The sequence below is a fragment of the Trichosurus vulpecula genome, chromosome 3 (genome assembly GCF_011100635.1).
Source record: "Trichosurus vulpecula isolate mTriVul1 chromosome 3, mTriVul1.pri, whole genome shotgun sequence".
Taxonomy (NCBI): domain Eukaryota; kingdom Metazoa; phylum Chordata; class Mammalia; order Diprotodontia; family Phalangeridae; genus Trichosurus; species Trichosurus vulpecula.
The window spans coordinates 438277540-438291222 of record NC_050575.1 but is presented as its reverse complement, the minus strand read 5'-3'; the positions used below and the strand labels follow the sequence as shown (position 1 = coordinate 438291222).

Below are 13683 nucleotides of genomic sequence, written 5' to 3'. Positions count from 1 at the left end.
GCAAAACTCAATTTCTTTCCTTCTACAGATTTCTATAATAAAGCTAACATAGCCTATGCCAGGGCCCTTGGTTTCTACTGCTTGAGATAATATGATTATATTGGATATCCCTGTTTACTCTACCTATCATTGTCAATCTTTCCTGACTCCTCTATGACATTCTCTATCAACGATAGATTGCATGGCCTTTAATACAATAGCCTAAGAGAACCAAGGATTTCATTACATTAATATGTCTCTGGTTAATTCTACCTTATCTCCTTATTCAGCTTAGCCTTAAAACCCAATTAAAATCTAATTTATCTGATCCCTTGATTCTGAATACTATTTGGCAATGAATCTAATGGCCTTATAGTAACTACATTACTACACATTGTTCCCTAAGGTATTCAGTATGATGTTTTAAAAAAATTCAATAAGTGCTCTTTAAAGCTACCAAATTCTCTATGGGGCCTCCTCTATTTCATACTTGAGAACAAATACTGTGGATTAATGTATAAAGCCTGTTATCTTGGTGAAATGCACATTGTTAAAATATGGGATAAGCAGCACATATTTGAATTCTAACACACGTCCGGTCACGTGAATACCTCAGCCACTCGCTTCCAATTTTGATTTAGTTTGCTTTCTAAAAGTGAAGGCAGGCCATGGATTTTCAAAAGCTGCAAACCCAAGAACATTTCACAATAGTTTTAGAAGTGTTAGAGTACTTGGAATATATGAAGGACCCACTACTGGCATTTTAAGGAATGTATCTGTGCCTCAGAGAAATTGCTCTATGGGATGTCTCAGTCCAATGCATCAGCATTTGGGTATTTCATCGGCTCTGCCTCCTCTATATACAGCATTTTGCATGAACTGTGAAAGAGTATGTGATGCAAAGGTTTGTAACAAGTTCAGTACTCTAAAACAAGCTTTTGAAATAAAAATACATACTGCGGCCTGATTTTCCTTTCTGGAAGGTTTAAGTATCAATCCTGAAATAAGACCATGGTCTCTCATCCTTTCTCTACTCCTTGCTTGTGACAAATACAAAATACGAGCTCATTTAATAAGTGAGAGGCACCGAGCGAGACAGTGATAGATCATATAAACCATCTGCCCCACAGTGCTTTCTTCTGAAAAATGGGGGAATGATAATGGTCACACTATGCACCCATACACAGCTGTTGGGAGGATCAAGAGACAGAATGTATACATGGTAACTACAGAGCCCTATAGAAATGAGCTCATAATATGAAAATGTCTCCTTTATCATTTTATATGGCACAGCAGGATTCCATTATATCCATATACTGTGGTCTGTTCAGCAATTTGATGGACACCACTTTGGTTCTCAGTTCTTCGACAATAAAAAAGATATTTTATGTTTATGTATGTATGTGTGTATATGTATGTACATATGTGTATGTGTTTATGTATAGAGATAGATACGACTTGTTCTTTCTTTGATTCCTTTGGGTTATAGGCAGAGTAGCTCTGTCACTTGGTCAATATTTAATAACTTTGGGGTGGCGCATGGTTTCAAAATTCTTTCCATAATGGTTAGTGCAATTCATAGCACGAACCATTTGGCATTTGCTTTTTGAAGAGCAGGTGGTGATGATGATATGTTGATTATACTGGGACAGTTGATTTTTCAGGTATTTTATACTTGTTTCAAAGAGATGGCAAAGCTGTTTAATTATAAAGAAATATAGGACCCTGAAGAAGAGCGGAGAAAATCCACCTCCCTCCCTTCTTCCCTTCTTTTCAGAGAGGAGTGATTGCAGGTGTGCAAAATCGCATACACTTGATGACGGACTGTTGTGTTGGGAGACTTTGCTGAAATACTTTTATTTTCCACTTTGTAATCTTTATTATAATGGCTGGCTTACTGGGGAAGGAGAAAATAATACATAAGAAAGTAAAGATGATGTAAAAACAAAGACCATCAATAAAACAGAGGCAAAGATGGAGAGACACACCGAGACAGAAAGAATCCATGCACATTTGTAAAACTGTATTTCAAAAATGAATTTCTTTGCCTAGGACCCTAGAATAATGCTTAAAGTTTCCATGGTGATAATGATGGAAATGCAAGGTGTATTATGGCACATGTCATGGGACAGAAATACCATGTCAATTCTAGTGAATTCACTAAGTCATGTCACATACGAGGTTACTGTATAGAAAGTAACTGAGGGTATTGATAATCCTCAAATTTATAAATAGATTGGATTTTCAAAGTTAATTTGCAAGTTGGCAGACCTCAGTTTTTCCTAGGTAGCTTTGTCTCGATCTGTCCTTTCCCTCAATGATGCTTGACCTCAGTGTTTTACATCCTCTTGCCCAAGCCACTGATAATACAGGGCAACATAAGACAAAGAATAAAACACTAGATGGAAGAATAGTACTAAAAGATATGATGAAAGTATGAAAGGGAATAGGCTAGCAATGTAGTCAGAGTTAGGAAGGTTGACATGCTCTACTAGAATCCACTGGGATCAATATTGAAAGACGTGGAGGAAGGTCCATAGCTCATTAGATGGATCTGGGGGAAGTGGGAGGGGGGAGTTATAGGAGGACATAGACAAGAGTTGTCGAGAATGACACTTCGAAGATTGGTTTAATCTAGACTTTTGGGGACAAGGAATAGACAAATCAATGAGAGATGACAGATCCATTGATGTCTGTGTTTTGTAAAACTGTACATACCAGAGCATCTTTTGTACAATGAAATGAAACTGTTTGGAATTCGGATTGCACTTTTGCATCACACAGCTGAGTGGGGAGGTGGGAGGAAACAGGATGGAGAGGCTAGAGAGCTAGACTTGGACAGAGGAAATATGGCTTTAAATTCTGCCTTCGACATTTACATAAACCTGGGGAAGTCATTTAACTTCTCTCAACCTCAGTTTCCCCACCTGTCTTTTGGGGATAACAATAGTATTTATCTCACAGAATTGCTGTGAGGATGAAATCAGATGAGATTATATTTGCAAAGCATTTTGAAAGCCTTAAAAGTTTGTATGCATATGAATTATTAGTCATCCACTACCACTATCACCACCACCACCACTGCCACTAGTAGTAGTAGTAGCAGCAGTAGTGCCATTGCTTTTGTCCACAAAATTTATTTCACCATTGAGGTAGTTGTAATAATTTTTTGTGCTGAGAATTAGTTTTAAAACCAAATACTATTACAAAAATCATCATAAAAAGAAACTGAAAATAGAATAGAAACCAAGGCTCACATGTGTCTTGATGACTTGAATCAAAGTAGAATTAATTAAAGGTCATTGAAGAGGTCAAGGGACACTTTAAAGGGCTTTAGGACAGATGACACTTATTCTTCATTATGTCTAGTTCTGTCTAACGACTCATGGCCCTCCCTTTCCTTGATGGAGGCTATCAATAGCACAAATTTTATGTTTGTCAGCCATTATTAGGGTTGACTTTTGGTTCAAAGAAATAACAAATGGGTTCACCATAAAAGTGGTTTTCTGGTCATAACATGAAAAGAGTGGACAAAAATGGGCAAACAGAAGGAAATTTTTGTTGGTGCACAGAAACATAAAAAAAAAAGCTATCATGTGACTTAGAATGAACTGAGCTACAAACAGTTAAATGATGGTGGCTGTAGGGACAGAAAGCATCAATGTGATTTCTCCTTGAGGAGAAAGGAAGTGGGATGGCAGAAATGTTGTGTGTGTCCTGCTTCTAGCCATCAGTTACTGCCATGAGGCAGGATTGTCACTGATTGAGGAAGGAAAAAGCAGGATAGGTGGGGGAAGGGAAGGCAGCATGGAACTAGGTTTTTGAGTATTCAAAATTTGGCAATTTATCACGGATGGCAATACAACCTGTAACCTGAAGATAAGCTTGTGACCTCGATGAGCTCTTTGCCTTTGAAAGCATATGCCAGTGATCATTTCTTGCATATTTAGACAAATCTAAATTAAAAAAAAACACTCATCATAGCATGGAAAAATTCCACATGCATATGTTGTCATGTTAATACATATCCTCAGTACCTTCTCAGAAAGGCAAATGTGATGAAATCCATAATATTTTACTTTATTGTTTCTGCACTTAAAATACACTGAATTTAGAATATTTCACTTGTTCTCACAAACCTTTTGAATCTGGTGCCTTGTTAGAGATCCTGTACCAAATGAAAATAAGCCTTGTGTTTTGTTTATTGTTGAATGTCTTTTATTACAAATGTACAACATCAGAATGCAGATCTCTTAATTATGCAGAAGATATTTGCAGCATCCAAGTCTGCCCTCTTCTGGGCATAGCCTGTTTCTTAAGAAAAAAATAAAATAAAATAAAGTCTAGATTCTGAAATTTAAGTTTGATTTCAGTTAGGATTAAGGAAAGTGAAAGCCTAAATCAAGCCAGAAAATCCACATTCTAAGGGAAGCATTTGCCTTGGAAAACTGGCCTTCCCTGCCCCAAGCATCATGGACAAACAATCAGCAAACTGAGCCACTTCCAAACAATATTTGTCAAAAAAAATGATATCCTTGTCCACCATTCCCCGCTTGAGCTTGCCTCATTTATCTAGGATGCATAAAATAGTAGTCCAAGGCATGTGCACATGATAATGCCATCAGGTCCCTATAAAAGAAATGCCACACTGAAATATCCACAAGACCCAGGGTGCATACTTGGATGACAGTGACACAAAAGTGATGGTTTATGGCAGGAGGCCACTTCACCTCCATGAGAGCAACACATAAAGGTTGGGGATGTACATCCTTTGGTAGGCTAGATTCCCTTAATGATCTGCTCTGAAGCTTTAAATTTAGCGAAACCTTCCGCTAATCTCTTTATACATCTGTCCTTAGCACCTTTCCAAGTAACAAATCGTCTTTTCCTCCTCATTGTGCCAAACAAATATTAAATCTACCTCTTTCAAAAATATTTTTTTTAAATCACAGTGGAATGCTTTATAATTGTAATGACCAAATGTGTTCCCCAACAAGGATTGAAAATGCACTGGCCTCCCTTCTCTGCAGAAGAGGCAGAATAGTGATGTGGGATCCTGTAGATATTGTCACAGGCAATTTTGTTCACCTGCTTCCCCCACCTTTTGTTATAGCAGATGGTCTCTGGGGAGGGGTGTATGTGTGTGCATACATGTACATATATACACACGTGTATATGTATGTGTGTGTATCTATCTATCTATTATGTATGTGTAGGGGTAGAGAGATACATAGATACATAGATGGATATACACACATCTCCATGTATACATAAGCACATACACATATGTGGAAATGAAGATGATGAAAAACAGATTATATATATATATTTATATGTATGTATGTGTGTATATATATATATATATATATATATATATATATAATATGTACTTTTAATTGCCTCTTTCTATGTTCAAGGAGGATTGTTTCTCAGTATTTAAGGATCTAACTGAAAATATTGAGTCAAATCGATCCATTCCAAGTATAAAAATACGCTGCTATTTGTCATGATATATGAAAACAAAAAAACCCTTCTATAACCTCATCTCTACCAGGAATAAAAATTCATTTTGAGAAATTATTTTTTAAAATCTCAGGGATTTTGTTGACGTTTATAACATGCTTACTCTTTTCAACAATACTGAGCCAGCTCAATACTAGCCTTGTTAATTAAAATGCTTTGTGATTCTTGACCTAAGGTAAAATAATCCAAGCCATTAGAAGCCGTTACGATTATTTAAAGAATCATGAGGGCTTCAATACATCTCTAACATGTCTGTCCACATTTATAACCAAAGCCACGGGGTCTCTGGGGAATGTTGGGGTACCTAGAGAATTCACTCTGGGCTTGCTCAATAAGCACTAATTGATGATGGTGATGGTGATGATGCTGATGATAACATGGAAATCAAAAGTCCTGCAAGGCAAGAAAAGACATTCATAATTATTCAAAATACGCACTAACAAAATTTTCTTATTATTGTTATCCCAGCCTGGGGCTTGACAGATTAAGTGAATTACCTAGGGTCACAAAGATTTGAACTCAAGTCTTCTTCAGGCCAAGGCCAAGTTTTCTAGCCACTATGTTGTATACTTTTCTAATTAACTAAAAATCCGGTTCCAAAATCCATCTTTTATATCCCTATTAAACAGAGTATACAGTGGGCAGGGAATGCCCCCTAAAACACAGTGAAAGGCAATGACTTTTGCCGACACAATACAACACATGTAACTCTAACAGTTCCTAGCACCTAACAATACAATGTATATAAAATATTTTTTAAAGTCCTTATGGAAGCAATGAGGTCAGTATGATGAAAATAGAGGGGGAAAGCCTTTTCCAAATCCATCCCACTGCTCTGATGGGAAGATGAACATGGAGACTTATTCTAAATAGTTTAATGGAAGGTCACAATTGCCAAAAAGGGCATGTTTCAAAGGCCAAGGAACCCCCAAGAACCTACTGCCCTACATTCTTTGACTCAACCAATGTCTACTTTGAATCAAAGCAGAAGTCCATTGTCCAAAGGTTATATGAGGACTACTGATCTCTAATGATCCAAAGTCATCTCAGGTGAGGTATTTATTGCTTTGTTGGTTTTTGCTTAGAATATAATCTACATTCCAATGGCACTTGGGGGAAAAATACAGCAATCTCTGGAGAACTGGCATGACATCCTTGCCAACTATCACAGGGAAACAAAAGTTTCTACAGTAAAATAGTTGGTTTTGTTTTGTTGATGTTTCTTTTGGGAGGAAGACAGTGAAATTGTAAGTGCAATGCCAAAATCCAAAATGGGCATCCTGCCAGGCCATGATGAAGTTCATTTTAGAGAACAGGTGATATTTCCAATCTCACCTCAGATGAAATGTTTGCTGAGTGCTGGATGAATAGACGAATTGGTAAAGGTGCAGCTGTCACTGGACGCTCCACGAATAAGGGCCAATCTAGGAGAATCCCAAAGTTGTGAAAAACAACAGCAAAAGCAAAGCCTTCTTCCTTCCCAAAAGGAGGAGCTGGCCACTCTCTCTAGCTGTCTTTTGTTTCATATCAGCATCACTTTCATCTTACTTACCTGAATTTCATTCCTTTTACCTATCCCCTAATTCAGTCAGCTGCTTGTAAACTATTAAATTGATCTGTCAAGATCTAAAAAGAAAGAAATGTGGTGCTAAGCATTATTTCTATCTGTGTAATGACAGAGTTCCAAATTTCCAATCATTTTTTTTCCCAGAATAGCCACGCACATTGATTGACCTGAGGGAACAACAGATGTGAGTCCCGCAAAAATGCTTTATAGAGAAATAAATGGAGCTCTTGGTGAGCCCAATGCCTTCATTTAATCCCAACATGACAAAAATCCCAATGTGACTATTCCATGGCCAAATTTATAGGGTAGATTGAATGCTGACAGCTTTATCAGTAGGAGCATGGGTGCTCTACCAATATGAACCCAGGTAACATGGAAGGACTAGTTTCCCATGTAGAGATCAGACTAAACTTAAAAGAGCCAAGGAAGCTGTCAATCTGTATAGATTGACAGCTGCTTGTGACTCTTTCTCTTTCTCATACCAAGAAGAATGGATAATGGCTAGGCATACTATCATTATGGTAGCAAGAAGTATGCACAGTAATACTTTGAGGCCCGAAGTCTTTCTGACAGGAATGGATGCAAGAAGCAAAAACTTCAGGAACTACCTAGCTGAACAAAGAGATCACACCTGCTTCTTCCACAATGTTATAATACCTTTAAATTAAATTCAAGTTGAAATAATGAATCATGTTCAAGACACTATATACTTAAAGGTCCCTAAAAGCAGGGACTGCTTCCCATTTGTCTTTGTCTGTCTCATATCACCCAAACTTTCACCCTACACACATGAAATACCTTGTTGTGAAATAATGAGGTGATTCCCCTGTTTAGCTCAACAAATCACCTGGCAATTTAAAGAGTGGATATTTTAGGATAAGGGTATTTTAAAATCTCTTCAAGAAAAGACACAAATTATGTTTAAATAATTGGTGGCCATATGCAATCAAACATTATGCAAAAGTCTTAATCTTCCATCTCACAATAACATTTATTTTGCTTTCAAGGGAACTGCTTAGTACTACTAGAGCCATGGTTATTCAAAAACATTCATAGCGAATGGGCTTTATCCTCTCATAGGTTCAAGAATACGCTTGCCCCACTAAGTAGTCAACAGAGATAGAACAGTCATAATGCTGCCAGTCCTTGAGGTGCCACATTAAGGAATACATACTGCTCTCCATTGCGGCAAGATTGCCCACTGAAAAGTTATACAGTTGGTGTGTGGTAACATGTGATGGTGGCCCCAGATACGATGTTATTAGTCTACTATCAAGAGAAAATGTGCTTCTAGTAGGGTTTCTAGTAGCAATGGCAGATTTTCCCATATGGGTCTATGCACCTCCACGTAGCTTCTCCTTTCTGACTGATGGATGTCATAATGATTATTGGTGGGTCCGAAAGGAGGTCATCGGAAGGCAGTGAAACTAGCTGGGCAAGGTGCACATGCACCAATTACTTTGAATTTAATAACATTTTGCTCAAACTAACTGATTCAATGACCATAGAGAAATATTTAGAATCCATATAAATCACCGTGACAGTCTAGTTTCTTATAATGCGACTGTAAATAACCTGCTGCACTACCCTTCAGGCTACGGATAATCACCATTATCATCATCATCATCATCATCGCCATCAAATAGTGATTTGTTCAGTCTAAAATTGTGATTTCCTTGGTATGAGGAACTCCCAGTGAGGAAACTCCCTTGTACCAATGCAAATATGTACCTTCTCTGTACCTTACAGTACTAGAGCATTGCTAGGGACAAAGAGAAGTTATGTGACCTGCCGGGGTCACAGAGCCTTTATGTTCCAGAATTGGGATTAAATGCAGGCTTTCTGACTCCTCTATCTATGGCACCATGATACTTCCTATTATATATATTAATGAATTATCAAACTACCACCGCAACTCTCTCACAACTAAGTCCATGTAGCCCATCAACAATCTTTACGTATGTTATATTTTTATAAATATTTACAAGGATCCTATAAGAACAGGTTGAGTATTATCAAAGAGGAAGCTGGGCACTAAGAAGTTAAGAGACTTGTCTAGAGAGACACTAACTGAGTGGCAGAGCTGAAGTAAGAAGCCAGAGCTCCTAACTCTGGCCCAGGCTGCTTCTACTGCAACAATCAAGCTCATAATTGGACTCATGTGAAGTGATCTGGACATTTAATTCAAGAAGCCAGCAAAGCACTTAATTTCCAGCCTGTATTTTAGATAATGCTATTACTAGTGCCTAGTCAACCAATGACCTCCTAATTTCCAAATCTAATGGACTTTCCCTGTATTCCTTCTCATTTAATTATTATCAACTATCCCATCCTTCTTAAATTCCTCTTGTACCTTGGTTTCTTACATTCTGGACTCCTATTTCCTTGGAGCCTGTTCATCCACGTTCTTACATATTCTAAATGGGAATATGATGCTCTAAATTCAGTCCTCAGTCCTTAGTCATTCAATGTACACACACACACACACACACACGCACACACACACGTGTGCGCACACGCACAATGTTTGTATGTAAATTTTTGTCATTATTATTGAGTCATTTCAGTCATGTCTGACTCTTCCTAATCCCATCTGGGATTTTCTTGGCAGATACTGAAGCGATTTGCAATCTCCTTCTCAGCTCACTTTATAGATGAGGAAACTGTGGAAAAACAGTGTGAAGTGACTTGTTCAAGGTCACATAGCTAGGGTCTAATGACAGATTTGAATTCATGTTTTCTTGACTCCAGGCTGGCACTCTAACCATTGTGTCCTCTAGCTGTCCTAGATATAATTCAGCCCCGCACTTCCCACGTATGAGCAGACATATTCCCTCTCAGAGGTATGTCTTACATTTACTTCACACTCAGCATCTGTGTAATCATTCACCTATCCATCCAGCCAAATCCTTGGAGTCATCTTTGACTCCTCCCCTTCTTTGCCTATTAACCATCAAAATCCTCCATTAAGTCTCATCTATTTTTCTTTTGAAATAGATCACCTGTGCATCCTTTCCATTTCATTCTGGCAATTATTCCCTCAATATGAGTCATAGAATTTATAGCTGAAGGAAAATTAGAGTTCATTTAGTCCTCCCTTGTCATGTCAAAAGTGAGGGGCTAGATGCAGTAAAAGAGTTCTTAACTTTTTTTCCATGACTTAGTCTCTTTTGTGAGTCTAGGAGAACCTACAGATTCCTCATAAAAATGTTTTTAGATGAATTAAGTAAAATCCATAGGATCACAAAGGACTAAAAATGTTTTTCAAAATATAATTTTCAAATTATAGAATTCAGGTTAAGAAGCCCAAGTATAATAGGAAAACCAACAAATAGCTTTCTTTGACCAGAGTCAAGAAGTGGGTCAGGGGTCAGGAGACCTCAGTTCCAACTCAAGGTAGGGAACATGCAAGCTCTGTTGCCCTGGGCAAATCACTGAAGCTTGCTCAACTTTATTTGAACATCTGGAAAAATGAAGATAATGCTGCTTGTACTATCTATCTCCTAGGGCTGTTGTGAGAAACATATTTTCTAAAGGTTAAAATAGGAAAACTTAAGAAAGTGAGACCTAGAAAGCTGGGGTCATTTGGCCAGTACCCACAAGTGGGAAAATCATAATTTCACTCTAGGTCTTCTGACCTCAAATCCAATAGCCTTTCTATGGATTATCTCAGTCCTAGAATACAAGAAGAGCACATCCCCAAATCGCTTCTATGTTCTCTGATAGCCCTTCTTCTCCTCCTCTTAAAAATATCCATCCTTCAGATTACAGCCAGACTCATCTTCCCTAAAGCATGTGTTGATCATATCACCCTCCTGTTCAAAAAAGACAAGCTGATCCATTATTGCTTATGGGGTTCAATTTAATTAATGAGTTAATCATCACCTGCATAGCCCCGCCCCCAGCCTCATCGCACCAGCACTGGTGGAAATATGTCCCACAATTTCTTCTATCGTAAGTTATTTTTCCTTTTCTTGGTCAGGGCCGTTGGCATTGTTCCAGAGTGGGTGGCTTCTGGTCTTCTAGTCCCATGGAGAATAGGGTTCTCTTGTGGAAACTCACTGCTCTAATATTTATGAGAGCCTGGAAGGAACTGAAGTCTGGGTTTCACTGAGTTCAACTACAACTGCAGCAGTGCTTTATGATGAAAACTTGCATTTGGCAGAGAGAAGTCTGCCACCACAATAAACTACTTTCTGCCCATGCTTTTCCCTACACGCAAGCTTGAATTGCTATCTCGGAGACATGTAGTATAGTAGATAGAGATTTGACCTTGGAATAATGAGATCAGATTTCAAATTCACAGAATCTGAAGTTTAGAACAAGCTGGAAAAGCTGTCAGAGGCAAAGTCCCAACTACTACCCTGCTCCTTTTAAAGGTAAGGATATTCAGGTCCTGAGAAGTTGTGACTTGCCCAAGATCACATTTTTGTTGTCATTTCAGTCATGTTCAACTCTTTGTGACCATATTTGGGGTTTTCTTGGCAAAGATATTGGAGTGTTTTGCAATTTCCTTCTCCAGCTCATCTTTCAGGTGAGAGAACTGAGGCAGACAAAGTTCAGTGATTTATCCAGGGTCACACAGCTAGTAAGTATCTGAGGCTGCATTTCCATTCAGCTCTTCATGACTCCAAGCCTGACACTCTATCCACTGTGCCACCTGGCTGACCCAACGGTGACATAAGATGTAAGTATGAGAGATGAGATTTGAACTTATTTCCTCTGTGTCTAAAACCAGACCCTTTCCATTGTATCACACTTAGCTAGACTGATCATGCATAAGTAACTTAACTTTTCCAAACCTCTATTTTCTCAGCCACAAATTCAATATAATAATGTCTACACTTTCTACCTCAAATCATCATAAGGAAAATGCTTGGGAAGTTGTGAAGTGTTAGATACATGCCATTATTCTATTATTCATTATTGTATTACAGATCCTAGCTTGATAAAAGCAGAATCTGCATCGCTTCTCGCAATGCAGTTCACCTACTATGTATTCAATAAACGTTTATTGAAAAGCTGCATATACCCCAATTTTATTTCTCACCATGAAATTATGCTGATAGTAAGAAAGTTGCATTAGTCTTTGTCATCAAAGTGCAACATTACAAGTATTTCTCTTACTTCAATGATTTTTGATAATGCCAACTTTATAATAACACATCTCCCTTGAACTCCCATCCATCTATTATTTCCATCGATGTGTTGTTGAAGGAAGTTACTTCCTTTATGACCATCTGTACTAAGCCAACCAATAAGCAAGCATTATTTCTGCTCAGTGGCAAAGATGAATAGCATGGGGTGAGGCGGGGAGGGGGGAAGAGACAACAAAAACCCTTGATTAATCTCAAGCCTACAGAGAAGATAATGATGAACACAAGAAGAAAAAAAAAGGTTCAGAGTCTTCAACATGATCAGATCTATTTCTCCCATGATGTATATTCTTTACATTACTTCTAGATCCAGAGATTATGACAAAACTGAGAAAGGATGGTGGTATTAATGTGGGAAATTCTGCTGATTCCATGTTTCAAAGAAATTTGTTGTTCCAGGTTGGAATCAAAAGGTTCTATACATAGTTATGTTGAGTTGTATTGGCCTCAGATACATGATGGGTCAACACAAATATTTTGCAAGTGTGTGAAGTCCAAATTATGATTGCTAAAAATGTTGGAAATGAAAAAAAGGATAGGGCAACAGAAAAATTAGCCCCTAAATTAAGAAGCCTGTATTAGCACTAAGTGTTTCTCTAACTAGTTAAGACACTTGGTGCTCAACCAGAGTGCACAGCTCAGATTTTTTTTAAAGGCCATAAAAGATTCTCTCACTGCAGACAGAGAGAGATGGACTCTTGAGGATAAATGAACTGACCTTCACGTGATTAGGAATTATTCATATAAAGATCAAGGGATGGATTAGAAGGTATTTAATCTTTTTCAGTACAGTGAAGGGGTACAGTGCTGGGCCTGGATTCAGGAAGATCATGTTTAACTCCAACCTCAGACATTTACTCTGTGTGTGCCCTGGGTCAATCTCTGCCCATTTGCCTCAGTTTGCTCAGTTGTAAATTGAGGATAAAAATACCACCTACTCTTAGAGTTGTTGTAGGATCAAATGAGATAATTTCTCTAAAACATTGATTTTTTTTTATTTTGGGGGTCTCCTTTAGCAAATCATTGACTTGTTTTTCATGATTTTCTTGCATCACTCTCATTTCTCTTCCCAATTTTTCCTCTACTTCTCTTACTTGCCTTTCCAAATCCTTTTCGAGCTCTTCCATGTCCTGAAACCAATTTATATTTTTCTTGGTCTCTAAAATATTTAGCATTTATTAAATAGCATTTAGCATTCCTTCCTTCCTTCCTTCCTTCCTTCCTTCCTTCCTTCCTTCCTTCCTTCCTTCCTTCCTTCCTTCTTTCCTTCCTTCCATTCTTTTTCTTTCTGTCTGTCTTTTTTTCTCTCTCTCCCTCCCTCCCTCCATTCCTTCCTTCCTTCTTTGTATTTCATGTGTGTGAATGCACATATATTATATTGTACAGTTCTAAAAAGAATAATTTTGGTATTTTGATTGGCATTATAATAGATACTTTGTCTCTGTCTCTGTCTGTCTG

General features: G+C 37.9%; 1 protein-coding gene across 1 annotated transcript in view; it reads right to left on the bottom strand.

Annotated features, from left to right (window-relative positions):
* Positions 1-5840: 5840 nt before the first annotated feature.
* LOC118842851 (catenin alpha-2-like) overlaps positions 5841-13683 on the bottom strand; it is a 190073-nt gene continuing 182230 nt past the window's right edge. The window contains exon 8 of the mRNA XM_036750154.1: positions 5841-5895. Within this exon, the coding sequence (XP_036606049.1) occupies positions 5841-5895 (55 nt within the window). The remainder of the gene's footprint in view (positions 5896-13683) is intronic.